At 39.8% G+C, this 21,162-nt stretch overlaps 1 protein-coding gene across 2 annotated transcripts in view; it reads left to right on the top strand.

Moving 5' to 3' along the window:
* The window catches only part of FARS2 (phenylalanyl-tRNA synthetase 2, mitochondrial), a 254,374-nt gene that overhangs the window by 164,248 nt on the left and 68,964 nt on the right, over positions 1-21,162 (top strand). For both annotated transcript variants that reach the window (XM_074146312.1, XM_074146313.1), the window contains exon 7: positions 6,489-6,640. In XM_074146312.1, the coding sequence (XP_074002413.1) occupies positions 6,489-6,640 (152 nt within the window). The remainder of the gene's footprint in view (positions 1-6,488; positions 6,641-21,162) is intronic.

Raw genomic sequence — 21,162 nt, forward strand, 5'->3', positions numbered from 1 at the left:
CTGGTCTTTCTGTCAAACGTATGATTTTCTTCAAAGTACTGATCTCTAGAGGGGAATCTGACATCTCTCCCCCTTTTTCGCCCCCGTGAAGGGCTGTGAACTGCACTAGTTGGAGTGGAAACGGGGATATTATTTGATTGATTTGACCTGCAGGTGTGTGTTGGCAAGTCCAGTCAGCTGCAGTATCTGTAGGCATAAATGCTCCTTGTTGGCTGGTGGTAGCTCATCTGAAATGAAAAAGTCAGAACCAGGGCTCCTAAACACAACTTAGAAATCAAACATTTCCATCAACCATGACAAATTAAAACCTTTAGGAATGGATAGGAAACAAGCTGTTTAGAAAATGAAAAGGGAGGGAAAGGGTGATGGCTGTGGCAATGTTTGGGCAATCTTTCCTCCAGCCCTAGAGCTTCTAGAAGACTTGATTACGTAGTACTGCTGCCATGCCTAAGAGGAGCTGTATCTAAGGTGGTGTACACCCAGTTCTCTTGAGTAGCTCAATGTCTTTATGCTGTCCTTCATACTTGTTTTAAGGTGAGAACTCACTAAACTAGAAAAAGAGAGGAGATTTGGTTTGGTCATATTGTCATTACCAGAATGCCATGAAAGAAGCAATTTTCTTAAAAAGACCTGTTATGCTATACCTACCCATCCAGCTCAAGTATGCTGTCTCCCATGATGGCAAACTGCAAGTGCTCGGAGAACAGCAGAGCTAGTATGAAAACAGTGTGATCTCTCTGGTTTTACTGATCCTGCTTAAAGCCATGAGAGACCTGATGAACCAAAATTGCAGTTGGATCACTCTGTTTAATAGTGACTAGAGGATCTGTCCACCATGAATTTGTTTAGTCCCTGTTGGTTCTGTGTAACAGGTCCTCAGTTATGGTATGCACAGTGTGGAAAAAATGCATCCTTTAGTTCCTTTGAAACCTGATGCCTCCCTTAGTTTCTCTCCTCTTTTCCCCTTGCTTCTGTGAGAAATAGTGAAGGGTGTTTCCCTTTCCACATTGAATGAATTAATGATTTGAAGCCATTTGGGACACTCAAAGGCACTGACATGATACTCAAACCAAGGATGCGATGATATTCTGACCCATGTGCAAAGAAAACCTCTTCCACTCAAAGCAGTCCATGTACAAGCAGAGTGCCTGAAATTGAGGGAGAACATGACACTATGGATACATGGTGTTCCCTGTACCTGTACGTGAGCTTGTAGAAGTGAAGAGCACTGCTCGGGGGAGCAGACTGCCATCCAAAAAGGGCTGATCGTACTTATGTGTTCATTCCCTGAGAAGCACAGAGTACCACTGAAGGCTAACACCCTTCTGCTGTTCACTGCAGGAGGACAGAACAGTGCACCAGTCCCAAACTGGTCCATTTGCTTTGGTTTTAAGAGCTTAATCCCAGAACATAGCTGTACATCTGCTTATCAGACTTCATAGAAGTTCTCTGTTGAAAATTCTCCATTTCCTCCTTTGAATATGTGTGTGTGTATTTACACATAAATGTGTATGTGTGCGTGTATACATGTATGAATACATAGAATTTCCTATATATAACTAAGAAAAAGATTATTTGGTGAAGGGAAGGGTAGAAAACTTAATGAAACACTGTGACTGCGAATTTTAAGCCATGACAGCCAAGAAATTCAAAATTATGTTTCCTGCAGCAACCATAATTTGTCTATGCTGGTCATAAATATGAAAGTGTAAATCTAGAAGCATACACACTAATACAGGAAACTTCATTATGTGCAAGGGAGCTAAGTTACAGTTGTAAATTTGCAAATTTGAATTTCATGCCTCTTATGTGTTTAAATTTCCTATGATAACACTGAATTAATGTAGTTTCACCATGGAATATATTAAAAAGGGCTTAGCTATTACAGGACTGTAGCTTTCATTTCAATGAGAATATGACGTTGCATTAAAACTGTATAGTTTATGTACGTATTTCTCCAAAACATAGGCAATGCAGGACTGTTAAAGCTTGACAGTCACGATGCTGCTAAGTCTCATATTTTTCTGACTTACACTGGGGATGGCAGTAAAACATGGCTGGCTTTTTGATAGTTTAGCTGCTGTGGAGTTTCTAACCCAGTTTTTGGTACGTGTCATCATTAACCTTGTGTTTGGATCGCTGATGTCAAAATACCAGTACAGGTTTTTCCTCTGCAGTTTGTCATGCGTTCGGTGTGTCCCCCCATCTGCAGACGGCAGCAGGGAGGGAACTGACTGAACAGCTACAGCACAAAACTTCTGTCCCCTCGGTATGTTGCACTCACAGTTACTGCATCTGGGAAAATGTGGGGGTTTTTCCTAATATTTGTGGAAAGTGCTGTGGTTCATTCTATTTTTTGGGACTCTGGCTGAAGACACTGTGGCCTTATGCAGGCTTATTCTCTGGCACTGGCTGTGCATTATCCCCAGATGTTTCTCCTCCAGAGGTGCGGGGGCTTCTGCCATGTATTGTGTTTTCTGTCCTGTGCAGCTGTGAGGTATCTGGATCCAGGCTAGCTGATGATCCTTTGCCTGTGTGTGGACGAACAGAGACTACTCTTACAGTGACCACTTGATTCCCACTGCCACAGTGTCCAGAGTAGTGCCCTGGTGTGGCAACATATGCAAAGCCCAAGTATTTGCTATTTTATGCTGACGGATGAGTTCCGGTGGATCCTGTTGCTGCTTAAGGCAGCTGTCCCCCAATGCCTCAAGCTGCTGCAATACTTCATCCTCAATATATTAGCATAAACCACTGAGAGGTGATTTTCAGCTGGCCACAACAGGCAGTGAACTGCAATTATGGAGGAACAGGCACATGTTTGCTTTATTGTCTGCTGCAGGGGCAATAACTCAGACAGAAAGGTAGAGCAGAGGGCTGGGGGTGAGGAATACCCTGAACTGTCACAAGCCCCTGTAAAAGAGTTCCCACGAAACCCAAGGAGTTTTCAGTGAGGCACTCTGCACATACATCTAGACATTGACGAGGCAGGCTGGCAGAGCAGGGTACAACACTGGCGTCCGGCTACTCATTTCTCTACTAAAATTAGCATCCTGAGAAGGAAAAGCTTGCCGTTTTAGTAAGTACTTGGCTTATTTATTAACCACAGAAGGAAGTGTGACTAATGACTAGTAAACATGTATCATTGAGGGTGGATCATCATAAACTTACATTTTATTATTAAAATTTATAGTAATTCAGTACTCCTAAATGCTTTCACCTTGGGTGATTGAAAAATGTGATGTCATTTTTTGCAATATTCCCTACAACGTGGGCTCAGTGGAGTCCTATAGATAGTGTAATTACTGGGAAAGCGCTCGTGTTTTCCAAGGCTGTTGAAAAATGTCAAAGATGGTGCACTGCAGTGTTTGAAATGGAAAGTAAAGAGAACATTTAAAGTAGCGCTATGGTGACGAAGCCCTGATGGGACCAAAGAAGTGGTGCAGAGTTGTCTGTGCATTGGCAGTGCTGTCTGTCAGACCTCCCCAGTGCCTCACAGCACCACTCTGCAGGTGGGATCAGTTCTACCTTTTCCTAAATCTCTTTTCAGTTCCCCGAAAACCTAAAAGGGGGTGGTGAGGCAGTGGAAGGAGGGATGGCGGGGCTTCCAAGCTTGGGCAGCATCCTAGGAGTCAGCCATCATATGGGCAGTGGAGCCAGCCAGTGTCCTGTTAGCTCCTCCAAGCATTGTGCTGGCGCACACCTAAGTTGTGAAGAGGATGTAGCTGGAAGTGGTGGCTGGAGGTGACAGCAGAGCAGAAGACATAGCGGGGAGAACACATTGCTCTCAAGGGGAGCCTCTAAAGTGTCTGTAAATTCATAAGGAAACAGTCTTTGGGGCTGCCATTTGCCTTGAACCTGGAAAGGGATCAAAGTCAATGGGCTTCAGACCGCTCTGTTGTTTAAGGGCAGGAGAGTTTAGAAAGGAGGACAGTGATGGCAACGGGATCTGTAGGACCACAGTATGTATTTGCTGGGGTGCCTGAATGCAAACTTTGTAGCTTCATTTTGACCTGCCAGTTGGAGACACTTGTCCTGTCCTCTTCATGTTTTTGATGTTTTGATGTAGCTAATAAACAATTATGTAGCTCTACAACAAACAGATCAATACGTTTGAGAACTAGGAATTTTATCCTTACACTAACTTTAGTGTTGATATAATACGTACTGCAATGATATTGACTGCACCAGGTGGTGAAGGGACAGTATAATACGGGATTATTGCCTTGCCTTTTATCATAAAAGATTTTTCTGCATTAAAAAGCTCTGTGAAAATGCTAGTACCTAATAATAAAAGTTACACTTATTGTTTTAATCATTTGTCCTTCCCATCTTTGTAACACACACAAGCATGCACACATGCACGCACACACAAAATTGCAACAATTCTGTGTCTAGGCTGCTAACGTCATGGATTGAGGCAAAGAAGCAGTTTTCTTATAGATTTGATAGTCTAGGAGGGCCAGACCCTACGGTTTATTACATCTTTGAGTAACTTTACTCACAAGGAATTTGATGACGCTGATAATGTGAGTCAGACTGTTCCAGGTACACTTGCAAGATCTGACCACATTGGGTCTTTGTGTACATCTCATTTTAAGTGGGGAAAAAGAGTGCTGTTTTCATGTGCCTGATGCAATCCTGCTTCTTTTGAAATTGATAGCAAATACTCACTCACTAAGAATTGTAGGCACTCTTCTCCTTTCGGGGTTTAGGATATTGCTGAGTTACTTGAACATGTAATTTTTCTTTAGTGTCCTTGTACCTCTGGGAATGAAAGTAGGCATCTGCCCAAATGGAGCGGTTGTGCTTAGGCTCATGAGCCACATCTTCTGGTTGAATAATTAAATGTCCTGAAACTGGGAGTTCAGCGAGTTTTGGATTAGTACCTGCAAGCTTTGAGGTGTGGTCAGTAGGTTGCTGAAATATAGCAGTGATAAATATAATGGTAGAAAGGGGTGAGGTGAGAATATAGAGGCCTGGTACAGGTTTGTATCTTCCTTTACACTAGCACATGTATCGGGTTGTTGATTGAGGAGTATCTCCAGCATTTGCAGCTGTGACTTTTGTATAGCAGAGGAGGTGTTTGCATTTCATTCATTAGTGTTTTATCAAAAGCTCGTGTGATGGATTTATTGCACAATATTTTTTTTTTAATTTGGTGATATGAATTAATTTGACAAGTTTATTCCTTTAACAAGTTGAATAATCATTTGTGATTCACAAATTTATTCACAGGGGGGTTATTAATTTAAAACTTGCACTGTATTCCGTATCAGATATTTATTGACTGGTTAACACTGTACAAAACAGGCTTTGAGCAAATCAGCATGCTGTAAATTTGCCTTTTTAACAGGTTTATGGCTTTAGCAGGTATTCACTTAGGATTTCACTGTTCCATCATAAAACATTGCCAAGCATGGAATACATTTTTGAGTGAAATAATATACTGTATAGACCAAGTTGTACACATCAACTGTCATATACATATAAGCAAAATAAGAAAAGATGTTTTCTTCTGCAGACCCAAACAATCTTGTGAGAAAATACTTATTTCAATTGCAGTGCATTAATGAAGGCAGAAGTAAGATACTGCATGACCTAAAGGGCATGAAAAGAGCATTACCATTTTCGTTTCTTCAAAGGGGCAAATGTCTCAGCAGAGGCAAGATCTGAAATCCATTGACTCCAAGGAAGTTTCATCAAAACTGAAAAATTAATAATTGTCTTGTTTTGTTTCTCTTTCTCTTCCTGTTTTTGCGAATAAAAAATTGCAGTGTTCTGACCACAAGATGAGGTCTTTCTGTCTGCAGCAAAGATGCCTCTTTATGTTAAGAGTCTGTTGTGATACTTGTGGAATTAATAATTACGCTAATAGCAAGACTTTTTTTGTTGTTGTAGATGTTTGGATGTCTATAAAAACTACTGGGAAGTGAACTATCTCTTTAAGTTATCTCTTTAAGTTTATTTCTTATTGTAACCTTTTAATAAGAAGACACCTATTAATAAGAGTTTCTTAGCAATTGGATAGTATAAATAGCAAACATATTGTGTTATATAAGAATTATACAAAATACATATAAATTTTATACATGAATTTAATAAGATTTTTTGAATCTGTAAAAAATCTGAAAAATGCTTTCAAAAACTGCAATGCTACCCAGTGAATAATCATGTTAAAACGATCCTTCCTTTTAAACAGCTCTAGTGCAAAGGTGTATTCAGGCTCATAAATGCTGATTTTAGCAAACAAAACAAGTTTTTTCTTCTGACTGAATGAATCAAAGTGGTTATGAGGGGATCTTTAAAAGACATTTCCTAATATAAAATCTTGCCTCTTAGTTGTTTACAAGGTCAGTTTACACTTCAAAAAGCATTTCGGAAAGCTTCTAAACTGTTTGCCGTGTGTAATATACAAGTTCAGAACAGCTGTAGATATACCTATCAAGTCCAGCCACTTATAAAGGTATGTTTTTTATTTTTTTTAGCCCCTTAGCAGATACCCACCTTTGATCAATGACATCTCCTTTTGGCTGCCTTCTGAGACGTACTCGAAGAATGATTTCTATGATTTGGCTCGAACCGTTGGCGGAGACCTGATAGAAAAGGTTGTCCTAGTGGATGAATTTACCCATCCAAAGTAAGTAAAACTTTACAAACATTTTTCCTGTGGTCAGAATATAAGTATTTTATAAATATTTTCATTCTGTGTACCAAGAAATTATTGATTCTTACAATGTTTGCATGTTTAATTTTTTACTCTAAAACATTTTTACACCACTTCCAAGAGTAAGTACTTTTACTTATAAACGTTGTCTTATGTTTGAGTTTTGTACAGTACTGAGCTTCTGGCATTCAGACCGCAATCCCAGTGTGTTGTCCTCAGTTAATCACAGCGACAGTGAACAACTGCTTTCCTCAATACATCTGCCAGTGTGTGACACTCTTATCCATAACATGTCTGATATTCTAGTCCTGCTCTTAACTGAGTGACTGGTGTTTGTCTCCTTGTTCTCTTCCTTTCTTTTTCTACTCCTGATTCACTGGTAGACCTGTACTATAAACGTCAGGGCTAATAATGATTTGTTGCAGAATATTATTGTCGGTGTTCAACAGGGAGAAAACAATAGACTTTGTTCCTTTCTTTCTGACACTTATTTACACTGTTGAACAATCTCTCAGGCTTCAGAATACCTTCTTATGGATGTAGCAGCACTGACATGACCACTGGGTGCACAGGTTACTTATCCAAGTGATACTATCGGTTGTCTCAAAAATCGACAAGTATCAGCTATTACATATGCACTGTTTTTCAATGTGCTGCTTCCAAATCAAGAAGTAAATATGCTGCTGGCTACACAACTTTCTAAAACTGTTTTTTAAAATAATTTCTCTTCTTTGAGACTTTTTTTTTGGGTGTTGTAGAAAGGCGGGTAGTAAACCTAATCGCAGTGTTTTATAAAGATGATAGGAAAATGCTTCATGTTGTGTTCTAACACCTATAGATATTTTTTTTCTTTCTACATCCAGGTATTTGACTCTATTGTTCTTTTGAATTTGATGTGTGTTGTAGACTGGATGGATAGATTATTCTATGGCCTAGTTTCCATGGTGGTTCAGTGGATTAAAATTTATTTGTTTTATTTCCTTTTTACATTTTTGTGTGGTGTTCTATGAGACTGTTTCTGCTGTTTGAAGAAACAGAAATACCAATGGAATTTGTGTGGTCATCTGAAAGCTTTGAGTTATTAATTCTTGAGTGATACATGCAAATCATGCTAAAGGATCTTAACCCTATACTCAAAATGGTATGTCCAGAAGAGGAATATAGGCTGGTAGAAGATAAGGAGTACTATTCATTGTAAAGAACAATAAGACTGTATCTTACAGAGAAATTCAAAAGCAAGTTTGTTGCAGGTTTGGATAACTTCTTATTGTCATTTGGACTGAACCATGGTATCAGTTAGCACAAGTACATAGACATTGAAGGCTGCTCGCACGGATCCCGCTGAAAATGTATTTAATTGTTTTCTATCATGATGGTTCTGATGCAGTAAAATCAACATTTTTTGTAAAAATTGGGATGTTGGACCCATTTTTGGAACTGATCCTTTCCATTCATTCATGCTGAATGTTTAATGTATGTATAACACCTCTGTGTTCGTTGCCGCTTTTTGTCTATGTTCTTTCTGATGATACCAAACATGCGATCATCTGTGTTGTTACATCTTCTCTTGGGGGAAAATCCTGTGTGTAGTGTGAGCAGCTCTTCCAAGGCTGAAGGTTTGGAGAAATCTTGTTCCCTGCTCCCTCAAACATAGGCAGTATTATTCTGTGATTACTCTTGCAGCTTGGTGGAGGAATCCGCATACACTGGGAGGACCTCACCAACTGCATCAGCCATGGCTCAGCTCATGGGTCATGCTTCTCTTCTTTAAAGAGTCAGGGGTGACAGTTGTTCGGTACGAGATCATTTCTTCCTCCACAAGGAATATATGGTTCACTCTGACTTCTGCAAATAGATGGGAAGGGTGACTGCTCGCTGAGAATTGTCACACAGATTTAGGGCTTTACTGGTATTGTTCTCTAAAGCCATTAAACCCTCACTCAGCAGACATCCAAATATGTTTTGCCACTACAAGAAGGAAACATTTCTCACCTTCATGTCTGAAGAGTTTAGGTGGTGATACTAAAGGATTGTTCGTAAGTGATGTTGTAGTAGTCTTAGTTTGTTCAACGGCAACAACAGTAAAAGAAATCTTTGTGAATGCCCCATTAAAAACAGTAAAAAAGAATTATAAAGATTATGACATAATGGTTACTTTGCCCTTTGTTCTTAGAACAGGGTGCGTGCAGAAATGTAACTTTGCAGACCAATGACGTAAGCCACATAAGTCATTTTGTCCATTCTCTAAAGCCTTTGGAAGGCTGATTCTTTGAAAAGAGTGTTTGCCTTAGTCTTAATTCCAAGGTAATTGTCTTGTTACAGGAACGATACAGTGGCGTCTTTAATTCAGTGTTGCAGAAAAGCCTCTGGGCACGGAAATTAACACAAGAGATCCTCAGTGTTGCTATGGTTCTGTATGTTACAGATCTAGATGCTTGTAATCATTATCTTGAATTTGTAGTGATTCTGCTGTGGAGGATGGGAGCAAAGTGTATAGGATAGGGAAGCCTGCAGTGCTGCTGCCTTGAATGTTAGTTACTTGCAGCTTAAGAAGTTCATGCTTGTAATTAATCATTTTTAGAATTTAAAATTCAGACTTTTTTCATCCTTTAAAATTAGCAGTTTCATGAGGAATTAGGACATTTAGCAGTCTCATTTTCCTCCTTAAACTACCTTTCTTAGTTACAGGACTATAAAGATTGGAAAACAGAAAATGCTGTACAACTAAAACTAATTTAGAACACAGAAAGAGGTCTTTTAATTAAGATACTTTATAGAGGCTGCCTGTATGATACTGCGTAGTTACCTTACAGACTTTTCTGTGGTTCAGAAACCTTTCAAAGTTCCACTAGGCTTCGGACTGATAACAGTGCTCCAGTACATTGCAATTACGGTGTGTATTAGCAGTGAAAATGTATTTCTCTGCAGGGAAGAGGAAAAGGGGAAAAAAAAGCATGAGACAAGTAATTGTTTAAACAAGGAAGGAATGTCTGGCAAAAAAAGTAAATCTTGATTATCCACTTTGTAAGGTGATAAAGTTGAGACATCTTCCAGGAAAGCACAGGCAATTAAAAGATACAGCAGGAAGGAACCTTATTGCTGAAAATCACAAATTTAGGAGAATGCAAACTTTACTGTGCTAGGGTAATTAAGAACCGCTCCAGCTTAAATGCATCTTAGATAAACTTAACTAAACAAGACACAGCATTGAGGTAGACTGAGTCATGTGCAATGTGTGAAGAAGGCTTTCCAGAAAATAAACTTTTTGGTTCGATTTAGTCTGCAAAAATTGTATTTTCTGTTCTTTGTAGCTGAAACTAATTGTAATAGATGCCATCCTGGTGGAGCTAGATCAATTGTAAAATATTTCAAGCAGAAAATTATTTCATACTGAAGTCACATGTTACTTTGAGGTCAAAAAATAAGCATTCTTTATTAGAAAATAATGTACTAGCAGTACAATAGATAGGACATGTAGACATTTCTGTATTTACCTCTCTTGAATTTTGTCATTCCTCTAAATTCCTGTTCACCAATGCAACAGGTAGACCTCACAGAGCAAAGAAATCTATGTCCAGTATTCCAAAGAATCCCAAACAGGTCCACCTGCCCCAAGCTCTCCTTTTTGAGTCAAAAGTGTTGAACTGAAGAAGAACATGGACTTTTCAGGTGTCTGCAATCCCCACACGCCTCTCCATGTTGCTGATGTGTGTTGGCACAAACAGTCACATGGGAGGAGATGGCTTGTGGACCTCAACTGCCAAACAGCACTTGGGACCCTAGGCGGCTGCTCAGGGGGTTTAGATCTGGATCAGGCTGAGAAATCTGGGAATAGAGGATCCTTGAACAAGAGAGGAGCATCACCTGTGTGAGATGTGGCTCTTGTGTTTGTTATCCCAAATCTGGGTTCTTTACCCGGTGCGCGAGCCAATAACACACTGAGCAGAGGTATTTCCAAGTTTATTCCATTAATGAGCAGAAATGGGGTGTCCCTTGGGACAACAAGGGAGCACACCATAGTTTCAAAAATTTCCCTTTTTATATACTGATTATTACATATTCTAACGATTAATACATATTCATTGTTATTCTCTTTAATGATTCATCGAGATTCCTTTGCTTCCTATGTAAATTAGCACGCAGACTCTGTTTTCTTCTTCCAGTGTTGTCTTTTGAGTAGGTGGTATCATTTGGGTAGGTGGTTAATGGGTCGGTGGTCACGATCTCCCCCTGCTGAAATTGCCTTTCACCTACTTCTCTAATCTTGGCAGTTCTAGGTGGATTTCTCAGCTTGCTGAGCAGGCCTACAGTTCATCACTGTCTTGACAGGAATATCCTGTCTATTAACAAAGCTACATTGTCTAGTAGTAAGTTCCTTAATCTAACCTTAGGTAAATCATGTCTAGTTACTACTTCTCTATAAATGATCAAACAGGGTTGGGACCGTATTGAGGACTTTTAGCAGCAGTGGCAGCTTCCCTTGGTTGCTTTGATTACACGTTACATTTCATTTTTCTGGTTAGTATCAATTTTACTACAACACATTCAGAGCATGCATCTGGGGAGTGAGTGAGTAGTACATGAGACTGAACAGGTCAGAGTATAATCCTGTCAGGTGCTGATACATTCCCATCGCCCATAGCATAAAAGGCCACCACAGATCTTCCATCCAAATGTGGATGGGAAATTAAGGCCCACTGTCACCTGATTTTTAGGATATTCTTGGAATCTAAATGTTGTATCAGGCTTGTCCTCATAACACCAGCAGGGTATAACTTCATCCAAGACAAATAATGCAAAACGTGGCTGTAACACACCTGTTATTCAGATATGTAAAGAATAAATCAGCAGTTATGAAGAACAAGTTGTGGCATTGCTGAAATGCCAAGGAAACAGTGAAACTGGTGGTTATGGCAAGAACCAGGAGCGGGTTTATCTGTAAGACATGCACAATAGAGAAGAAATGTCCCTTTGCAGTGAGCAGTCCCGTTTTGTGGATTTACACTCTCTTTGCTTGATGCATTAGCTGCAAACGTTTAGATTTTCATACCTTTGGTTTGTGGAACACATTTTTCTGTGCATGGTCTGTAAAATCAGTTCATTGTGACTTGTCTTGAGTTGTCGTATGCTGCATGAGCCTTGTGACCAGCTGCCGGAAGGCAGTGGCACTGTTTCTGCTACCTGACTGAATTATTTCTTTCAAATCCTTGGAGATCTTTAAGGACCTTTAAGCATTGCTGTGCAAATACATGATGAGTGAGGATTTGTGGCTGACATTTTTCCCTTTGGAACATTCTAGTGAACAAACATTTGCAAAAACAAAGAGAATATTTTAAACTATATTGATACTGAAGGGAGAAAATAAAGTCAGGGTTTTTTTCCTTCCTTTTTGCAATGGCTGTTGTACCCTCCATATCCAGGCCTTCTACTATTCAACTTGTCTAAGCTGTCTAATCAATATATATGACCTTCAGAACTTAAATCAGAAAGTAATCTCCTTTTCAATGGTCAAGACTTTTCCAGTTTCAGAAGGGAAACAACTTTCACAGGGAAAAAGTAAGGCTGGCTGAAAAAGGTAGAAAGGTCTCTGCCCACTACGAATAAGAAAATCTAAAGTGCTGCCATGCAGAGAATCCCAGTAAGAGCATTTCTTGCATTTCTGGGGCATTCTGGTAAGTATTGTGACTGTACACACGTGGAATTCCAGAGATGGTAATGAAAGCATACCTGTCCAAAGTAACAGAGGAAATAACGTGGTGGAAGGGGCAGAATACATTTTTGACCTGAGCTGTGCCCGATGAAGAGGACAGACAGAGAGAAGAATTTGGAGGTGAGTACCACAACGAGAATCCAGAAATGCCAAGGCTGCTTATATTTGTTTTGGGTGAGCTCTGCAAATGCGGGTTTTTTTCAGCTTAGCATGCCATGTCTCTTCTCCTAGGTACCTTGCATAATCCTGTCAGGTGTGATGGCCTCACATCCTCATTCTGAAAAAGTATTTTCTGCGTTTTACAGAGAGCTTGTTTTCCTATGATCTGGGACCTGATTTTTTTAAAGTTTTATACTAAAATTTCTTTCTTGTTAGGAAAAGCAGGGAAAGAAGGAAGGATATGCCTCCACATCTGCCTTTGTAAGGAAGATACATAGGTAGGCTGAAAAGAGTATACAAAACTGAAATCAAGAAATGTGCTGTGTCCTCAGTGATACTTAAGAGGTAAATTTTTAATCAGAACAACTAAAAATACCCTGAAGAGGCTGTGTGGAGACAGTAAGGGGCGAAAAAATTGATTTGTTGCATTTTGACAGCTATGCTGTTAAAAATCTAAGTGGGAAATAGGTAAGAAAGGATTTATTGTTGCCTTTGAGTGAATTACTTGCCCACTTCTGGGGTGAAATCTGCTCATTTGTAACAGTCTGTTAAATGAAGTGAGAGGAAATGTATTGGCTGCTGTGAAGGAGGAAGGAAGGTGCACTGTGGCACCGTCTTTAGAGACTTTGGGAGTACTCACATGACCTGTGTCTCTTCTTTTCCAAACAGTAAAAGGAACAGATCGGACAGCAAAGAGTCAGATCCTATTGACTGCTGTGTTGTGTCAATGCACACTCCTAGCTCCTTGTTAGTATATAGAAAAAACAATGTAATAACATCATTTTCCTTTTTATTGCCGGATCTGTTATGGTTTTCCTTATCTAGATGGAGATCAAATCAAATACTTTTTGGTCTCATTTATTTATTGAAGCTGGCTTGGTTTTGTCTTGCATCTGGAGCGGGTGAACTAAGCAGAATAATTCTGAAGCTTTGCTTGCTGCTAGTATTACACAAATTAAAACAATCAGTTCAGTCCCTGAACACCTTGTTGTTCTTCAGCCTGAGCACTTTACAATTTGCTGAGGGATTCTTTGAGATTACCTTTAACTGCTGAACTGGCAAAGTCCCAGCAGCAGCTTCTCTGCAGAAAAAACAACCCAGAAGCTGCTTATGACAGTAGCTAGCAGAGGATCGGTTTCCTGTCAGCAAACTGTGTTCTCCAGCTCTGGATTTTTTTTTCCTCTCATTTAGTCAAATGAGTGTCCGACTAATATTTTTGCAATAGATTAACTTCATGGGAGGCTCTGTCAGTGGATACTGCTTGACTTCTGAGCCTTTCCTTAGCTGTCGCAGTAGAGCATGACTATATAGTGGCTAGTTAAAGCACTACAGTAGTACCCCTGGTCCCTTTTCTCTTTTTCTTCTCTTGTCCCAACCAGGAGCAGTGCCACCTGTTTTCTCTTGTGTCTGAGAACCTTTTCTGTCATTTATTTTGCCTTACGGCCTTCAGCTTAGAAAAGAGATATGTAATGGAGGTTGCATGCTTTTGAGTGCCTTTCACTCCTGGTGGGTGTGTGTCAGGTGTTTTGTGCCGCAGACCAACCCAACTGCCAGTGGTGTTTGCTTGATTTAGAGTCAGAGCGGCCCCAACTACTCTTCTGTTTCTTCCTCTTCCCTGCCTTTTCTCCTTTAAACAGCAGCTGTGTGGAAATAGCAGCTCCATTCTCACAGCAGCTCCTGCTTAGAGGTGGTCAGGGACTTTCTGGCCAAATTCATTTAGAGTAAAGACTGGGCTGCCCAGAGAGAGATGCTTTATGAAGACATATGGGTTCTGCTCTCCAGAGCCCAGATAATCCACCACCTGAGGGCTGAGACGGTGGGTTTTTCATCACAGCTGCCTAGAGGTTTAAAGGAGCTCAGACCTGGGCTCCGTGTCTGTAACTACAAGGTAGCCCTGCCATGCTGATTGCTACATGGCTCCAGGGGGTCTTGCACTTCCCACTTTATAGTAATCTTGATGCCCTGCTGTCCTCCACCAGGACTGAGACTGTCAGAGCCTGGCTTTCCCAGATACCCTGCACAGTAGCAGGGGCATTCACAGGGCTCAGGGTAGCCATCTGCTAGTTTTTATTTTTGAGGAAATTGAACTGAAAAGCTTTCAATTCCTCCTTTTCCTCCCCCCCCCAAAACCATTCCAGATTGAAATGAATATAGCAAATTGAGTAAATATGCACATGTTTTTGTTTAAAAAAGACTTTTTCAGATATTTTAGAAATTCTGCATTTCAACAAGCTCTGTTCGAGCTTCTTTTTAGTAACTACTGGGTGAAGTCAGAGATGGCAAAAATGAGCATGCACTTTTATAACACAAGCCAGAAAGTAGTGTTTTGATATGGAAGTGAACCTTTTCAGTGCTATATTTATTATGTATACATGTGTAGACCTGAAATCTGTCTGCATATTTTTGTTAAGCACCCTCTTCAAAGGTTTTTAAGTGCTTGGCCTAGAGCTTTTGAATTCCAGAGTGGATTCAGATACCTAATTCCCTTGGGTTGCTTTGAAATTCCCCCAAATAGCAGTTCCCTGCCCAAATCTAAGAGTGTCACTAAGAACTATGAGAGGAGTGAGAGGAGGGACGGAGAAGTCTAACCTGTAGAAACAGTGTGCCCTTGAACTATTTGGCATCTGTTTATCGTGGGCATTTCTTGCTTCATCTGCCAGAAAGATGGACTTGAAAAATCCTAGTAAATGCCTTGAATTTATTTTACAAAAAGTAAAAATAAAATAAAAATTCCTTGCATTGCACAATAAAGTGTGGGTTCTGTGACTTACGGCTTTTACACAGCTTGTGACTGCCAGTTCAGACCTCTGCTGCCAGTGTTTACTTTAAGACCATCTGGTAGGGAAAAAAAAAAAAGAAAAATCAACTGATTAGGAAAGACAGACTTTACCTTCCCTCCTATCCTCAGTGCTTAGACAGGCACCATACAAATAGCTGTTCTTAGTGGCTCTCTATTGAAGTCTGAGGTTTCCTTCAAACTACTGTATTCAAATCAATTGTGGGGCAGACAGTGTTCTGCTGTACCGTCCCTGGCTCTTCAGAGACTTCACCGAGAAAATTGTCTTCACTAACTGAAAATAATTTACTATTAATGAGCTTCAGTAGGAGTCCCATTATTCTTTGGTGGGAGGCTGGTGGCTAACACGCAGGCTTGTGGGAGGACTGGTATTCAAGAAAGGAAATAGATGAAGTAACCACAGGTTCCCATTAGGAGATGGGGGGGCAACACAGCCCTGAAGTGTGATGTATCACCAGTGATATTCCATAGGAAATGTAATCACCCTTCACGGGTAATGAGAAGAGAGGAAAACTGAAGTACGTGAGCCACACAGAAGACAAATGTCAACTCCCTTATGTATTCAGGCAGATGCAGAGGATAGCCTTGCTGTATAGAAAAGGGATAGCTGAAGTCACAATGAATCTTTCTAAGAGGCTGCTTGGCTGAAGAGCTTAACCTTTCTTTATCATGTCAACCTGGAGTCAGCCATTCACCACCAGTCCTCAGATGCAGCCCAGAAATCTTTGCCACAATTCCCAAAGCACTTCACAGGAGGTGTCACAGGAATTAGCGCAGTGATTTATTGACAAGGAGTGGGCCGGTGAAAAATGGCTAAAGGAGTCAGCTGCCACAGGATGCACGGGGGATAGCAATAAGCTTGTGAGTGCTTCTGAGTTCAGAGAAATCCTAGTGAATCGCTGTCCTTGTAGACCAGAGGTTGAGACTACTTCTGTGCAGAACTGGTTTTCACGGTGTGTAATTGTGAGCATATTAGAGTTCCAGGAGCATTGCAATGGCTTTGAGTATGTCAGACATAGAGTGAGAAAGCTTTGGTAATCATATTCGTTAGATAGTAAATACTGTGTTCTCTGAAGAGCTCAAAATCAGATTAATCTTGCAGTGCCTTTTGAAAGTGCTCTACTCAGCAGCTAGGATGGGGGAAGAATTCGCTATGTATAAGAGGCAGAGTCCTTCTTTCACCTGGTGCTTTGTCCCTCTCTTTCTGCATTGAAATGGTTTTCTCTGCCTTTGCCATTGCCCTGTCTCTGCCTGCGGCTGCCGGGGATACTCATCGCTCCACTCTGCTCTCTGCCTGAGAGTGGGATGCAATACCCCTCCTCTCTTTTCTTGGGATCTACCCTTGCACCATCCATTCTCCCTCAATAACACCATAGCTGACCAACCTTCACCAGCAGGCTGTGAAGACAAGGTGGACCAGTCCTGTCAAGGCCACCAGTGATGAATGCCCGTGCTGCGGGCTGGGAATCCCTGCAAGAGAATATGGATGAGGGAGGGAAATGTGTTTTGGCTAGGTCTCAGATCTGTGCCTGAAACTAGTTTTATTTAAAAAAAACCAACAACAATAGACACTTCCTTCATATAACTTTTGTCCCACTGCTTCTTAATCAGCTTTTAAATGAGCTTTAGCATGAAAGTATGGTATGTTTGTTTTCTGTAGTGTCCTAGCAGTGTGAAGAAGCAACGTCTGAGTTTCTCTCTCAGTTTTTCCTGAGTTTCTCTCAAATTCTCTTGAAATCTTGAACGGAGGTCTGCATGGGAAGGTAGAGATGGTACCATTTGCTTATCTCTTGCAAGAATCTGGCCACAGAAAGCAGCCACAGTACTAAGACAGCCACACCAAGCATTTCTTAGGATGATCAAGGACATTGCTGTCCTCTGTGTGTTGAGAATTGCATATGTGTGGTGCCTGGGCACATTTGCACTCATCTCTTGACAAGGCCTTCACAGAACTGTGTTGAGGCCGGTAGTATGATGGCCAGGCCCCTAATTCTTAGGCTAGATTCAGCCAAACATGCATCCTGTAAAGGTGCCAAGATGGGAGATGAGAGGAAAAAGTTCATTCCCCTCTTCACTTCCTAGTATTACTGCACAGAAGAGAAATGGATTTAGCACTAAATAATTAATCCTGCTCTTTATATTTTATATACACATATTTGTAGGGAAAAAAGCCCTATAGCCAGGAAGAAGTTCTTGAAGCTGAGTCAAAGCATTAAGCAGCTCAAAGGTTATTTATCTCCATGCTGGAAAATGTCAACATTTAGGCTGAGGAAACAAGGGTTTCTTTAATTTCAGAACAAACAAATGTCAGCATTCCTGAAACAGATCACAGTATCTTTCCATTGTTTGTTTTGTTCTTGATGGTTATTTTATTTTAACCTACCAGTTAACTTTAAATAATTTGTTTAAGAAAATTTTGCCAAGTTCCATTAGATGCTGAGCATCCCCATCTCTGAGTAAATAGAATAGAAATTCATGGGACTGTGCACCCCGTAAGATCTGTATACTGTAGAGATGGACCTGACCTGCAAAACATACATCCGGGTGGTGACTCCTGCCATGCCAAATTCCTCTGGAATTCAAGTTTTTATTCTGCTTCTCTCAAACACTGTCTGGTAACACAAATATTAACACTAACACCGTGCAACTTTTCTGTTATTTATCAGGCATCACAGAGAAATACAAGGGAAGGGTGCCTTAAAAAAATTATTCTGAGGATAAAGAAAAGATTTGTGTTTAGTGTGTTCATGCTTATTAGTTCATATGTGGGACAGATGGATAATTAGGAAATTAATGACACTTCATACTTGTAACATTTGAATAGTTTGTGTTCATACTTCGTGAACGAAAAACAGAGAGGAAATAGATGAAGACTGATTTAATGTTGTTCTTTTGAGGTTTTTTTTATTACCTTTATATATGAAGGTCTCATAGTTCTCAGCTGAGATATTGCCACCCTCATCCCGTGGACCAGGGAGACAGAGGAGATCAAAGTGTTAAGTGACAGGTCTGACAAGCCACAATGGAAATTTAACAGTTTAGGTCAGAACATTGTTGTGTTGGGATGTGTATTGAGAAAATGAAATTCAACTAGGATGGTGCAGCAGCTCAAGTTTTTCTTGAAGTGAATGGCTAGACTCAATTACACAAAGGCAAGAGTTTAACTGTGGGTTGTGTCACTTAGGCAGACATTTTTCTTAGTTTTTGCTAATGCAGAGATTCCTGGGTCTGGCTTTATAAAATGAGTCCTTATTTTCAGAACTTCTGAGTGTTAGCAACTCCCACCAAAATCACTGGGTACCATGGGAACTCCAAGCATTTCAAAGCCATGCCTTTGCTGTCATTCATAGAGTATCCAAAAAACCAAAATGCTCACAATTTAATGGGACACTATGAAAAATCAACCTTCACATCTTTTGTGTGTTGTTAGCTTTTTTTTTTTTTTATCATAATGCTAATTCTCCTGTTCAAAGTGTTTTAAGAGGTCAAGTTTTGTGAGTATTTCAATATGCAGCTTTTGGAGGAAGATAATACTCTGATGTGAGGAGAGAAAAGGTTATTGAACATAATGTAATTTCATTTCAAAAAATGGAAGACAATACCTGAAAGGTATTTAAAAAGATTGAAGGTCATGAAAGAAACCAGTAGGACCATCTTTCTTCATTGTATTAGTCCAAGAGGAAACATGCAAAAAGCTAACTAAAATGTGCAGTGTGGTGTGTAATATGTCTGCAGTACTGGATATCTTTCAGGCAAATAAACTTCCATGGTTACACAAAATTGTAAAGGCTGTCAATTCTTGTGTTTCAGAACATAAGTGACATCTGCCTGGGGTCATGATGAAATCCCAGTATGAATTATGGACCTGCCGTATTTGTAAAATCACTGTTGTATTCTGTACAGCCCTGAAACATCTGTTACTAAACAATTCTGTCAGCAGAGTACTAGATTAAATTGTGTCGTCTTATACTTTATATCTGTTTCCTGTATGTTTAAATATATAGAAAATCTGTATGATCTCAAACTTCCCTTTTTATACAGTATTTTCCTTAGTGGACCTCAGTGGTTCCTTTTGGGCTTTTACAGACCATTTTATAAATAGGAATTGCAGTTGTATACTAGTTGTGAAATTTAATATTAACCTAGTTGATCATGATAATAGCCATTATGGGCCACCAAGCTGAATGTGTGTTTATGCAATTCTAAAGTGGTAGATAGTTAACATTACAAATTCAAGGTCTTCTACTCTCCTGATTACTAACCCACTTCCTTGTGTTGACTTTGAAGTAAATCCACTTTCAGCTCAGTGGAGAATATTTTAGGGATCAGTTTCTAAGCTGGTTTGGAACAAGTAAATTAATGTGATTTTACTAGTGTACAATTGTGCTAGTTTTATATATGTTGTGAATCTACTAGATTTGAAATCTGCTTGGAACCCATGCTTATTTTCCCTTTAATCTTCCCTCTATCACATGAGGTCAGTTCCATCATATACAGTGTATTATCTCTCTGGAGAAAAGAACATTTTTGTGTAGTACAGGGAGAACTATCAACCCAAGCAAATACAGAATGGAAAATCTATATATATCATGGATTAAACACCTGCTTTAAAGTTATCTTCTGTGTAATTAATATTTCTTCCCCCATTCACTTTTTTTCTACAGTTTCAACATCTGTTCTCTTTCTGTTGTTTTCCTCACTGCAATCCTTGCAGCAGCACAGAAGAAGCAGGGACGTAAGATGGTTGATTTCTAGCTGAAACAACAATGTCCGTATGTGGAAGAAGTTAAAGCAAAGAGGTTCTCCTGTTACTAATGGTATTAATTTTTTTAAGGTCCAAAAAACCCAAATGATCCCATCCACTAACACAGACTAGCTCAGGATGATTCAGGGATTCAGAGTGGTTCTTCACTGCCTTTCAGCTTGCAGTTTTGAGTATAGTAGTGTGTTCACAGGGTGAAATTCCTTGCCTTAAAAGCAGTATTTCTGCCACTGTTGAGTTCTGCTTGGAGCATTGGGCAAGACAGGAAGGAAAGCTGAAGGGAAAGCAAAGGTGAAAAAAAAAGACATGAGGAAAAAGCACCGTAGCTGAAAAAGACCAGTATCTTCAAACATGACTGATGACTTTTCTGGGTAACTGAATTAAGAAGCTTTAAAGGGCCATGATTCTCAGAAGTTGATATTGAGCACTTCTGAAAATGTGACCTAAAAAGAATTCACCAAACACCTATGTCTTTTGAAAATCTTTGACTCACTCTTTTAGTTATTGATTATATTTGGCAGGAATCCTCTTTATAAAATAGATCTGCTTTGGCTTGTAAATTCAAACTAATTTTTCTTTAATCCTGTTATGGAGAATATCTACTGTTTGCTTGTAATTTTTATTGTAATTATGAATAAAAAGAAGCATCCACAGGAAGAGAACATATATGCGTATATTCTGTGATAACCAAGTTACAAGTTTGATGACAAGAGCTAAAATCCATGACTGGTCAGAGTATCCAATGGAGGAAATGCTGTGAAAGTTCTGAAGAACACTTGTTCTTCAATTATAGTTTGTAAATTTAAAAGTCTTCTGTAACCTGTCATCCATAGTAAGTTACTGTTCCAGTGTATTAGTTTGTCCCAACACCTTCAAGATGAACAGGTCATTCTGGTGCTGGAAAAAAAGGATTACTAAAATAAGGGGACTTGAAAATAAAATATGCTGTCAGCAAGGCACCTGTAAGTGATAGTGGAAAAGGTTATAATACGTTTGGAGCACTTCTTCACAATCAAGGTTAGCACAAGATGAGCCTACTAAGTGTCATCCCAAAAAGTTCTCTTTTT

This window comes from Numenius arquata, chromosome 4, assembly GCF_964106895.1.
Source record: "Numenius arquata chromosome 4, bNumArq3.hap1.1, whole genome shotgun sequence".
In the NCBI taxonomy this organism is placed as follows: domain Eukaryota; kingdom Metazoa; phylum Chordata; class Aves; order Charadriiformes; family Scolopacidae; genus Numenius; species Numenius arquata.